General features: G+C 48.2%; 1 protein-coding gene across 3 annotated transcripts in view; it reads right to left on the bottom strand.

Moving 5' to 3' along the window:
* The window catches only part of USP22 (ubiquitin specific peptidase 22), a 37,827-nt gene extending 24,478 nt beyond the window's left edge, over positions 1-13,349 (bottom strand). For 2 of the 3 annotated variants that reach the window (XM_046677826.1, XM_046677828.1), the window contains exon 1: positions 13,099-13,349. In XM_046677826.1, coding sequence (XP_046533782.1) covers positions 13,099-13,269 — 171 coding nt within the window. In that variant the 5' untranslated portion in view covers positions 13,270-13,349. Of the gene's footprint in view, positions 1-12,134; positions 12,154-13,098 lie in introns of those variants that run through there. The other variant, XM_046677829.1, reaches the window with a different exon arrangement.
* Positions 13,350-13,355: the final 6 nt, after the last annotated feature.

Below are 13,355 nucleotides of genomic sequence, written 5' to 3'. Positions count from 1 at the left end.
AAATCTGATCATTAAAATGCCATTTCTTCTTGATTAAGCAGTTACTCTCAGCGGTTACTTTTTTTAAATAATATGAAGAGTTTCTCTCTGCGAACCCCCTAAGGTTTAGCTGCGTCACGGGACTTCTCAACAGTAGCACCACAGACGTCTGGGGCCGGCTGATCCTTCGAGGGTGGGCGGGCGGATGCGGGGTGTTTCCACGCAGTGCAGGATGTTCAGCAGCGGCAGCAGAAACAGCAGGTCTACCATCTATTTATTCTTCCAACAGTAAATCAAAGGACTTAAGTAACTCTAATTGCTTCCAGTAATGCAGGGGACATTTTAAATTACATATACAGTTACGATGGACAGACAACAAACGACACTGCCAAGTATCTTGAAAATTTCCCTTTAGCTATGAATGCTGTTGGGAACAGACTCCTGGGGAGCCTCATCCATCCTCCCTCTGGGTGACTGGTCACGTGCGCACAGGCCACGGACGCTCAGCCCTCACCAGTGAAGACAAGCTCACAGACTGATGGAGCCAGAAGCAAAGGGACCACCTCTCTAACAGCCATCAAGCAGCCAACCAACAGGCAACCGGCACTGAATAGAGAAAACAGAAACCTGTCTTTGACATACTCATAAAATCTCAGTTGTCTTCTGTATTATGATGTCTCTATCAGCACCATTCAATAGAACGCTATGATGCTGGAAACGTTCAGTAACGGCACTGTCCACTACGGCAGCCACTGGCCACATGTGGCTACTGAGCTCTTGACATGTGGCTGATGACTACAGTAATGGACAGCACAGTTCCAGGTCCTAAAATGAGCAATTACTACGTTACACACGGAGTTCTTTTCCTAATATCTGTCTCCTGAGTTCACTTCCTCCAGAAGCTAAATTAAAGCACGGCCAGAGCAGCTGGAATTAACCCTGGATGCCCTAAGATGTATCGTACTGACACCTGTACGTCTGAACCCAAAACTCCAGGCAGTTGGTCAGTACCACCAGAAACTAGTGAAAATAGTTAGGTGTTAACGTGAATTACTTATCCAAAGCCAGCTGCTGACTTCTAGTTTAGTGCACTTGCAGCCGCCACCGTGACCCATTCAACATCTGTTACAGGACACAGAGGGTTCAGCACTTCCTGGCTGCAAGACACTGAACAAGTGACAGAGTTCTCTTTACCTCAGTTTCCTCACTTTTAAACTGTGGACATGCTCCTACCTCATACACCTATTATGAGGATTAAATGAACTGATGCTTTCAAAGTATTTAGGACACTGCCTGCACACATGAGGATTTGTAGTGTGCTGACAGGGGCCCCCAAAAAGCTAGTGTCTGTCCTAATCACCAGAGCCTGTGGATGCCACCTTCTTTGGAAAAAGTATTTTTGCATATTTAATTAAGAGTCTTGAGATGAAATTATATTTGATTACCTGGGTGGGCCCTGAATGCCATCACCAGTGTCCTTAGAGGGAGAGGCAGAGGGAGATTAGACTGAGGAAGGAAGGCAATGTGAACGTGGAGGCAGAGACTGGCGATGGTGCCAGAGTCCTCCAGGAGCTGGAAGAGGCCGGATCGGTTCCTGCCCTGGAGCCCCCGGGGGGGCCCCTGCCAACACCGCATTTCGGGCTTCCGGCCTCCAGAACTTGTTCTGCGCCACGCAGTGTGTGGTCATTTGCTGCAGCACCCACTGCAGACTAAGAGAGTTCACGTTAGCTATGAGTCTTCTGACTTCCTCCCACTGACCCTGAGATGATTAGAAACCAAACTCCCTGGACACTCTCGCCTCACGGGCAGTGCGTATGAGTCGGCCGAGGGGCTGCACGGCTCCTCCTCGAGCGGGTCTCACACCTTCCTGTCAGGGAGGCAGAAGGATTCTGGAGGCTGGCGGCTGTTCCAGGAAACTCAGTCTAGAATCTGCTGCTCCTGGAGGCCTTGCAATGATTTTTGGACTAAATTCCTTTCTCCTATAAATTAATTCAAGCAGCTTCAATAGCCTGCAAGTAAATCCTGAAACACAGCTAGGACCTGTAGGAACAGCAATGGGGAATCAACAACTTTTAAACCAAGAGTTGTTGATTTCACACAGTGCAGGAAACACACTGCAAGTCCATCAATTCAGCCCCAATATTAAGAACATTCCTTTGGATATCTTAGTCTCTGTTATCTCCCTTCTCCTATCTTCCTCTTAACCCCAAGAAGGATGGGGACGGGGCAGAAGGGGCAAAGCCCTTGCAGTCGACACACATGGGCTCACACCAGTGGGCTGACTCAGTTGTGCGGTGAATTCTGAGTTCAGCGTAAAGTACACACACGAACCAGCACCTCAGGAACTGGCACACCTCAGACATCACCCCCGCCTTCCAACCACTGCCGGGCTATTAAACCCGAAGCTGCGAGAAGGAAAGCTCAAGTCTCGTGCCTTCTTGTCAGTGACTTTTTCAAAGGTTCAAAATACATCTCCACCACCATGAACTCGGATGTAAGCAAAGGGACAGGTACGCACACTCCATTTTCCCCATGAACAAATGAAAGAACCAGAAGGTAAAGACTTGACCAAAATTAGACAATCTCCTCAAGTTTCCCAACCTCGGAAAGCCAGATTCAGACCTTTGCATCTCCGAGCTAAAACAGACCTTAGCATCATTCTAGTCCAACTCCTTCAATTTACAACAGTGGTGACATAACTGTAGTCTAGTGAAAAATTCACATTTTGGTCTCAATCCACAGTTGCAAGCACAAAGCTCCTGAAACCCTTGGCATTCTTAGGTGATTAGATGGATAGAGGCATCTTTCGTTACTCAAACAAGTCCCTTTCAACCATGTCTAAGTGCATGTCAATGAAGTGACTTCTGGAAAGCTCCTGGATAGCTCCAGATGGGGAGCGGCTGCCAAGGGAACCAACCATGTGAGCAGAGGGGTGGAACTTTCAGCCCCATCCCCCGACGAATGGCCAATGCCTCAATCAATCATGCCTATGTAATGATTTGACCAATGCCTGTTTAATCAATCGTGCCTATCTAGTGAAGCCTTCATAAAAATCCTTAATGACAGGGTTTGAGAGCTTCTGGGTTGGGGAGTGCATCCATGTGTGGGGAGGGCAGTGCACCCCAACTCCACCAAGACAGACGCTCCTGTGCTTAGGGTCCTTCCAACCCCACCCTGTGCACCTCATCTGTATCCTTTATAGTATCCTTCATAATATAAACAGGCACGCATAAGTAAATGGTTCCCTGAGCTTTGTGGGCCATTCTAACAAGTTACTGAACCCGAGGAGGGGATCATGGTCAGCTGCAAGCACAGGTGACAACCTGGATTGGTGTCTCAAGCGGGGGCAGTCTTGTGGGACTGAGCCCTTAACCTGTGGAATCTTACACTATGTCCAGGCAGTGTCAGAATTGAGTCAAATTTGTAGGACATCCAAGTGGTGTCCGCCAAGATTGGAGAATTACTTGGTGGTGTTTGAAAGCTTTCCAGAATAATTTAATGGGAGCATGAACTTTAGCGTCAGACTGACCTAATTTCAAGGCCCAGACCTGGCATTTAACATCAGCGTCCTTGGCCAGGTTAGGACTTACCTGCCAATCCTACCTCAAAACTGTTTATCACGAGTACCAAAACCAAAACGAAATTACATATGAAAAATGCTTTATAAAATGGAAAATTCTATGTAAACATAAAGTACTATTGTCATAAATGAGAGATGAGTGAAGGCCAAGACAGATGTGGGGACCTACCCAAGGACACACATCTGTGTGGAAGCAAGGCTAGGGCAAAGTGCGCGGGCACTGCCTGCCTTGGGCTGTTGATTTAAATTTCAGATCACTTCCCAACTGTCAGTTACAAGCCCCTACAGGGAGTGATCAGATTATCCTGAAACTTCATCTTAACCTGCTGCTCCCCTTTACTCCCTGCCGTCTTTTACCAGAGCTGCTAACAAGTAACAATGAAAGTTACCGACACACGAGTCTATATTCTTCACCACTCTCTGCTGCAGGTGCTGGCCAACATAAAATGCGAGGCAAGAAAGAAATCTACATATCGGTAAGGTAGGTCATTTCAGTCCCTGAAAACCAAGCTTGCTTACTTCCCATCTAATCTTCCAAGTGTCTGCTTGATAACGATCTCATCAGGCCTGTGCACTGAAGACAGCAGAACCTTCATAAAAGACACGTGACTTAAGATCTCGCTAAAGGATTAAGCTAATGTCTGATGGAGCCTCTGGCCTGGCTCCTGATGGGGTCCAGGGCAGGCCGCCCCGAGATGCAGATGCGCCACTCTAGGATGCGAATTATTTTGAGACAATGAAGGGTCAGAAGACTCAGGAAGAACATTTGACCTTCCTTTAAACTGCCTAAAAGAATTCAACATAGAAGGCCTGTTCCAGGAAAGAGCTAATACCATGAGATAGCTACAGTATAATGTAAAATAGGGTGATAGAAAGGGACCAACAAGCCCATTTCTGGCCCAGCAAAAAACTTGTTTAACAAACTTGCATTTCCATCTCCATATAAATTGTCTTTTTGGGGCCGGCCCCGTGGCCCAGTGGTTGGGTTCCTGCGCTCCACTTCAGCAGCTGGTTCACATCCTGGGCACGCACACGGCACCACTCTTCAGGCCATGTTTAGGCGGCGTCCCACATGCCACAACTGGAAGGACTCACAACTTAGATATACAACTATGTACTGGGGGGATTTGGGGAGAAAAAGCAGAAAAGGAAAAAAAAAAAGAAGAAGGTTGGCAACAGTTGTTAGTTCAGGTACCAATCTTTAAAAAAAGAATAAATAAATAAATAGTCGTCTTCTCCTCTAAAATCCCAAAACACCCCCCCCCCAAATCCTCCTTTGTCTTTAGCTGAAGACATGATATTTAAGGTGGCAGCTTTGGCCAGATGACTGAGTTGCTCAATTTTCCTGGGTTTCTCCCATGTACACACGTTGTTAAACTTTGTTTGACTTTCTCCTGCTAATTTGCCTTTTTAATTGTTTGACCAGCCATAAGAACCTTGGGGAGGGGGGCGGGATTCTCCCTCTTCCCCCACACCACCGACTTCCAGGAAACACAGAGAACAAAAGAAAAGCTGAACTTGCACCAGAAACACGCAATCAGCAAATCCCCAACTGCGGGAAAGTCAACAAGTCACAGGCCCAAGTTCTTCAGCATGTCAACTGTAAGGAGAAGGAAGGGATGGAAGCAGAACCTGCAGATTAAGAGACTTACAGGACACATTGTTACCAAACCAGAGCGGGTCTGCTCCTCGGGGAGCTGAAAGCCACGCCTTCACCAGAAGCAGCTGTCACACAAAGTGAGGTTCATGTGCAGCATGTAAGGAGCCCACAAGGAATTATTCCAGAGCCGCGGCTCCCCAAGCAAGGGAAAGCAGGGGCCTTTTATCTGAGATGGGGAATAAATATTCAAAAACGAAGTTCCGTCACCACATGTAGAGGTGGGTATAAGCCTGCACAGGTGCAGCTAGAAAACATGCTTCCACATACATTGCATGGTACAGTGACAAGGCCCAAGCTCCTCTGGGGGTGGAGATCTCAACATGAAAATGAACCCTTGGGCACTTCCCGGCCCCCCTGCACTGGCGTCACTCCTGCGCTGGGGTCTGGACAGGCTCAGGGCAGTTGGTAATTGCACAGTCTCTTAACTAAAAAAACATTTCGAAAAACAGTTAAGCTTTTCCGAAACCTCTTTTGAGTTGCCCAGGGCAGTTAGTCGGTGTCAAGATCAGTAGAGCCATACGACGGAATACCGCTCAGTGACAAAAAGGAATGAACTGTCCATCCACGCAACACTAAGCGCGTGCTGATAACCACAGAAGCCAGGCTGAAAGGCTACATGGTGCATAAGCCGATTTCTACGACACCCTGCAAACCGCAGAACTAGAGAGACGAAGAACAGCGCCGTGGTTCCCGGGTTTGGGGAGGGTTAAGCAGGTGAAGCGTACGGTTTTTTAAGGGCAGTGAAACTGCTGTGTACAGCACTGTAGTGGCAGACGCGTGACACCACGCATGTCAAAATTCACTCAACTTCACAGCACAAAGAGCAAACCTTAATGTACACAAATTTTCAAATAATTGCTTAGGCAGTCAGAGGATGGAATGCAGGCTATGACAAAAGAATCTGACTGTATTACAAATGTGGGACACAACCTCGCTGAGGGGTGAGGAGGACAAGTTACCTAAGTAACTCAGGAACGAGTGGGGAGTGTTAAACTGAAGGCGAAAGGAAGCATGTCTGAGTGCCGTACTCTGGATGACGCAGTTCCCCAGGAGAACAGAGGTTACTAATTCTGAAGCCACTACACGTGTATGCTGACATTCAACAGTCAAGTACACGGATGGTGGACGACAGGGCTAGGTTTCCCTCTGTTGGACAGAGAAGTTACAGGTAAGTGAGAGGAAAAGGCTAGAATGATCCGTGGAGTATAGGATTAGAGCTGGGAACATCAGCCTACACTCAGGTATACTTTAATATGGGTGGGAATGGATCTCCATATACAGTCGTGTGTCTAAACGGAGAGGATACGCTCTGAGAAATGCATTGTTCGGCGATTTCCTCATTGTGGGAACATCATAGAGTGTACTTACACAAACCTAGATGTTACAGCCTACTACACACTTATGCCATATGGTACTCATCTTATGGTGCCACCAGCGTGCATGTGGTCCATTGTTGACTGAAACATCATTATGCAGCACATGACTGCACTGAAATTGACGCAGATGTGTTTATACACATCTGTCTCCTAGCTCTGTCCCCTGAAGGCTAAGAAGCCACAACACTCCAGTATCAACAAGCACAGCCAGTGTCCAGACTGTATTTCCCTTTTTTTGAGAAAAATGAGCCCTGAGCTAACATAGACTGCCAATCCTCCTCTTTTTGCTGAGGAAGACTGCCCCTGAGCTAACATCTGTGCCCATCTTCCTCTACTTTATACGTGGGACACCTGCCACAGCATGGCTTGCCAAGGAGTGCCATCTCTGCACCCAGGATCCGAACCAGTGAACCCCAGGCTACAGAAGCAGAGCATGTGCACTTAACTACTGCGCCACCGTGGCCGGCCCTAGACTGTGTTTTCTAATTCCATTCTCCAACAAAAAGAACCAGAGCTCCTTGGAGAAACGGCAGACTCTAAGGCTAGGGCAGAAAATACACAAGGTGAGCCTAGAAGATCTTGCAGTACAAGAAAGCAGGAAGTGCTCAAAAACAACAATAAACAAAAAAATGACGAAGAAAGGGCCAGCCCCAGCGGCCTAGTGGTTAAGTTGGGTGCACCCTGCTTAGGCAGCCTGGGTTCAGTTCTCAGGCGTGGACCTACACCACCCATCTGTCATCGGCCATGCTGTGGTGCTGGCTCACATACAAAATGACAACGACCGGCAGTGGATGTTAGCTCAGGGTGAATCTTGCTCAGCAAAAGAAAAAAAAAAGACAAAAGTATGTCCAAAGGACACAGAAAAGCTCCCAATGGCTGCAGCTGGAACAATTTGGGCAACAAAATAAGTAACAGAGTATTAGATTATAACCTATAGTATCAAATAAATATCAAGTCCATACTGATATAAATAACTGAATAAATACTAAATGAGTGAGAAAAGACAAATCTTTCATACAGAAAAATTCCAAATAACACACGGATAGATATTCTGGCCTTCAGGAGGTGGAGCATAATTGCCCACTCCTTAAGTGTGACTTGTGCAGAGTGACTTCACTCCAAAGACGACAGAACTGAAAAGAGGGAAAAGAGTCCCTTCCCAGTGAAGGGATTCGACAGCCATGCGGTCAAGCTCACCACCACCAGCGATGAGTCATGCTGACTGCTTTACCCTGGACAGGACTTGGGGGGGACTTCACCTCTGTGCTCTTTCTCCCAATACCCGTAATGGGCTATGAACCAGGAGACAAACATCAGACAAACCCAAACTGAGGGACATTCTACAAAATACCTGAGCAATACTCCTCAAGATACCAAGGTCATCAAAAACAAGAAAGTCTGGGAAACCGTCACCATCCAGAGGCACTTAAGGAGACATGACAATTCAACATAATGAGCAATTCTGGATGAGATTCTAGGAAAGAAATGAGAGACCAGGGAAAAACTAAGGAGATCTAAATGAGGTACGAAATTTAGGTAATAACAACATATCAAGCTCAGTCATCAGCTGTGACAAAACCCACCACAGTAACGTAAGATGTTAACAATTGGGGAGATTGGGGCCCGGGCCCAAGCCCGAGTGGTTGGGTTCACTGGCTCTGCTGCAGGAGCCCAGGGTTTCACCGGTTCGCGTCCTGGGCGTGGACATGGCAACACTCATCAGACCACACTGAGGCAGCATCCCGCATGCCACAACTAGAAGGACCCACAACTAAAAATACATAACTATGTACTGGGGGGATTTGGGGAGAAAAAGGAAAAATAAAACCTCTGTATTATTTTTGGTAAATTCTCTGTAAATCCAAAACTACTTTATTATTAATTTGCGTACAACTATACACACACAAACGAGTAAAATAAACTGGGGAAATCTGAATAAAATGGGTGGATTGTATCAAAGATGAGTGCATCAGTGTGGACATCCTGGTTGTAATACTGTATTACAGTTTTGCAAAATGTTATCACTAGGGGAACCGAGTAAAGGGGTGCATGGGATCTGTCTGTATTAGTTTTTACAAGAGTATGTCAATCCATGATTATCTCAAAAGAAAAAACTTCTGCATTTTAGCCTTTTACTTGGAATGGCCTGTCCCCTGCTTAGTATCAATGGTGTAATGCTTCATCATGATTTGAAGGATCCAATTTATCAATAAATAAAGCAAAAGTTAATTCCTAAAACAATAAAGTTTGAATAGGAAAAATGTTTATTTAAAAAAAAGAACACAAGGGGCCGGTCCCATGCTGTAGTGGTTAACTCCAGCACACACTGCTTTGGTGGCCAAGGTTCACAGGTTAGGATCCCAAACGTAGACCTGCACCACTCGTCAAGCCATGCTGTGGCAGCGACCAACATACAAAACAGAGGAAGACTGGCACAGATGTTAGCTCAGGGCTAATCTTCCTTAAGGAAAAAAAAAAAAAGAGGAAGATCAGCAACAGATGTTAGCTCAGAGAGAATCTTCCTCACACATACACAAGAAAAAGACATATACAAAAAATGAACTAAAAAAAAAAATGGATGAAAGACAGGCGAGAGCTCTCAGCAGCACTCTCACCACCCTGAGTGCCTGGCTGAATCAAAAGAGATGACCTGAGTCACTGGTGGAGCCAGTGACATGCATGCATTTTTCACGGTTCTCGGGCTACTATCTACCAGATGGTGGGCTGCGTCACTCCAGGCATTACATCTAAGCCACGCTGAGGCGGGGTCGCATATGCCACAACTAGAAGGACCCACAACTAAAAATACACAACTATGTACCGGGGGGCTTTGGGGAGAAAAAGGAAAAGTAAAATCTTAAAAAAAAAGTATTTACTATAGCTACAAAAAGGGCTCTATGGTTTTTTTCTTCTTTTTTGAGGAAGATTAGCCCTGAGCTAACTACTGCCAATCCTCCTCTTTTTGCTGAGGAAGACTGGCCCTGAGCTAATATCCATGCCCGTCTTCCTCTACTTTATTTGTGGGACACCTGCCACAGCATGGCTTGCCAAGCGGTGCCATGTCCACACCCAGGATCCAAACCGGCAAACCCCGGGCCGCCAAAGCGGGACCCACACACTTAACCACTGCGCCACTGGCCACCCTGAGGGCTCTGTGTTTTGAGGACAAGCTGCTGGAAAATTTTAGTGTCACAGAAACAGTTCAAAGAAGACAGAAATGATTATTTTAAAAACATTACCTGCCCCCCCAAAGTGTCTATCCGCTCAAAATATAACGTAGACTATGTCGTGTCATAATAACCAGTAGAACTGAAAATTCCTGATGTTTTTATGGCCAGTTTCTATTTCAAACACAAACCCTAAAGTGGTAAGATATTTGTTCTATTTAACAAATGCCAGAAATGCAGAGGAGAGTTCACTGTGGCAGCGAGGAGTCCTAAATCCAGACACAGTTTTACATTCAGTAGTTAGAGAAGTTTTACAGCAGTTTAAGCCTAAATTGAGCAGAAAGTTATCAAATCTGATCATGACATTCTCACTCTCTGCCTATCAAAAGAAGATCAAAGTTTGGATATAAAAACCACAACCCACCTCTACTTTGGACTAGACAAAGTTTTAATTCCCGTTCATCCAGGAATCGTGTCTCTAGTCACATTGCAGCTGAGACACCAACCTCAAAAGGCACCTGGTTCATTTATAAAGACTACAATGTAACTTGAAGTACTTTCCTAAGAAACTTCACATCCCTAAAACTGAAAGTGTCCTGAGCCTAGAGACCTGCTGAGAACTCTGTGCGAAGTGTCCAACGTGCAATGACGACTCGCTGTTAATCCTCAGGGGTGAACTGCTTCTCAGAGCAAGTCTTCCTTGGCTGGGCCACTAGAGTGCGCCAGAACGCAGTCACACAGGGCCCGGCGAGCCAAGACCGCGACTGCCCCAACGCTCTGAGAGCAGCAGGGAAGGCCACTATGATTCAGTGCTGGTGGACCACCAGCGAGACAGAGACCAGACCCGCGAGAGAAGTATTCACCACCACGGCGGTCCGCCCGGAGCTCAAGCTCTTACTGATGAATAATACAGACCTGGTTCAACAGCTTTCAAACCTAGCAACTGACATTAAAAGACATTAATCCAGACAGCCAGAAGGACCTACAACTAGAATATACAACTATGTACTGGGGGGCTTTGGGGAGAAGAAAGAGAAAAAGAAAACAAAACAAGATTGGCAACAGTTGTTAGCTCAGCAGCCGATCTCTTTAAAAAAAAGAAAAAAAAGACATTAATCCGGGCCAGCCGGGGGCTGAATGGTTAAGTTCGTGCGCTCCACTTCAGTGGCCCAGAGTTCTGCTGGTTCGGATCCTGGGCGCGGACACAGCACCGCTCATCAGGCCACACTGAGGCGACGTCCCACACAGCACAACTGGAAGGATCCACAGCTAGAATATACAACTATGTACTGGGGGAGCTTTGGGGAGAAGGAGGAAAAACAAAAAAAAAAAGGTGGGCAGATGTTAATTCAGGTGCCATCTTTAAAAAAAACCAAAACAGTAATCCAAGTCATACATAGCAAAAAAAAAATGTGATTTCGTCCTTTAGAAAATGAGGCCACGTTAATGACAGGTTAAACTTGACTCTTTCAGGTTTGTTAAAAATTACAGGGGAGGAGAAGGGGGAAGATAAGGAGAGAGAGAGGAAGGAAAGAGAGGAAGAGATTCCCCACTCAATCCAATGTGGAGATAAATCTTACACACCTCACATAAATCTCAACCAATTAACTAACAATACACAGCAGCAACATATCATCGTTTCAACCAGGCGATTTTTTTTTAAGGCACAATTCCATGAGCAAGAATCTCACTCTGATCTAATAGAAATTTGTTTCATCTCTGATTTTAGTTCACTGTAAGAAGTAATGCTTCCCAACGCCACTACTGACCAAAAAAGAAAAAAAAAAAAACCTGGTGCTTAACAGTCCCTACAATCTCAGTGGATCTGTTTGCCCATAAAAAATACCATTCAAGGGGCCGGCCTGGTAGCGCAGCAGTTCAGTTTGCACGTTCCGCTTCGGGGGCCCGGGGTTCACTGGTTCAGATCCCAGGTGCGGACATGGCACGACTTGGCACGCCATGCTGTGGCAGGCGTCCCACATACAAAGTAGAGGAAGATGGGCACGGATGTTAGCTCAGGGCCAGTCTTCCTCAGCAAAAAGAGGAGGATTGGCAGTAGTTAGCTCAGGGCTAATCTTCCTCAAAAAAAAAAAACACTATTCAAGATGGAAACTGCCTAACGCCTCCTAACCTTGCAGACGGCAAACTGCAAAACTGTTACACTGTAAAAAGAAGGTTGATTCAGATAACAGTTTTATCTTATTTTCTGACTTGCAAATCATTAATTAACCTAACCACTTAAATGGGGCGTCTACCTGAAAAATGTAACACCAAATATAATTTCCTGAATGTCTCACGAAGGTGGAACAGTTCCGTGCCAAAGGCTCTTCTCTTAGAAGGCAGGCCAAGGCCCACCTTCTCATCAGACTAACCTTTTAAACGCCCTCCCGCGGAGCTACGAGGATTCTGCAAACCACAGCCGTGCTGAGAACGAGGCGGCCTCGCAGGTCCGGCCCTCAACGGCGGCACGACTTACAACACTGCTAACGGCCTGCTCGCTCACCACCTCCACCCACATCCAAATCTGAGACGGGGACGGGGGAGACGCCATTCCCCTACACTGGCTCCTGCAGACCCTTGATCCAGGGAGGGTTCTGCAGTTGTAACTACACCCTAATAACCCCCAGTCCCGACGTACGGTTCTGTTTCCTTGGCCTAGGTAATCCTAATGAACACTCTAGAATGACGTATACTCAGGATGGAGTCAGGGGACTGACGCACAGCAGGCCTCCGACAGGCTCCAGATAGTCTTAGTCTCTGTATTAGCTTTTTGTCCTATTTTTCCTCGGGGCCCCCAACCGCGCCCCGAACCTTCCCACCCCGGCGGATTCCTCGGAGAAGCCTCGCGGAACGCCGGCGCCCGTCGTCTGTCCCAGGCTTCCAGCCCCAGCCCGCAGGACAAGGCCGCCCCTCCCCAGGCCTGCGCTCGGCCAGCCGCGGGACTGGACGCGCCCCAAACCCCACCCCTGCTCGTCCCACCCCCGCGCCCAGAGCCCCGCGGGGGAGGGGAGGGGGACGGGAGGGGGAGGGGAGGGGAGGGAGGACTGAGGAAGGGTGGAGAGAAGGGTGGGGAGCGGGGGGAAGGAAGACTAGGGGGAGGGGAAGGGTGGGGAAGGGGAGGAGGAGGAGGAGAGGGAGGGGCGGGGAAGGTAGGAAGGGGGAGGGGAGGGGGTAGGAAGGGGGAGGGGAGGGAGGAGAAAGGGGGAGGGGAGGGGGTAGGAAGGGCGGCAGGAGGAAGGAAGGTGCCGAGCCCCGCGCCCCCAGCCCGGCGCGCGCAGCCCGCCTCCCCGCCCCCGGGGTCCGCCGCCCCCGCCCCCGCCGCGGCTCGGGGCACACCTTGCGCTTGCGGGCCTCGGCCGTGCCGCTCCACACGAAGCACTGGTAGATGGCCCGCAGGTTCTGCTTCCAGTTGTCCACCTTGAAGCTGCCCAGGTGCGAGCAGCCCGGCGGCGTCACCACCAGCTCCGCGTCCATGGCCTCGCTGTCCGGCTCGGGCCGGGAGCCCATGGGCGGCAGGGCCCGCCCGCGCGCGGGGGGCGGCGAGGGCGGCGAGGACGACGCCAGCGCGGCGGGGGCTGCTCGCTGCGCGCCCG

Source organism: Equus quagga, chromosome 11 (genome assembly GCF_021613505.1).
Source record: "Equus quagga isolate Etosha38 chromosome 11, UCLA_HA_Equagga_1.0, whole genome shotgun sequence".
Lineage (NCBI taxonomy): Eukaryota > Metazoa > Chordata > Mammalia > Perissodactyla > Equidae > Equus > Equus quagga.
Note: the sequence above shows the minus strand (reverse complement) of the source record. Positions and strands in the feature narration are given on the sequence as shown.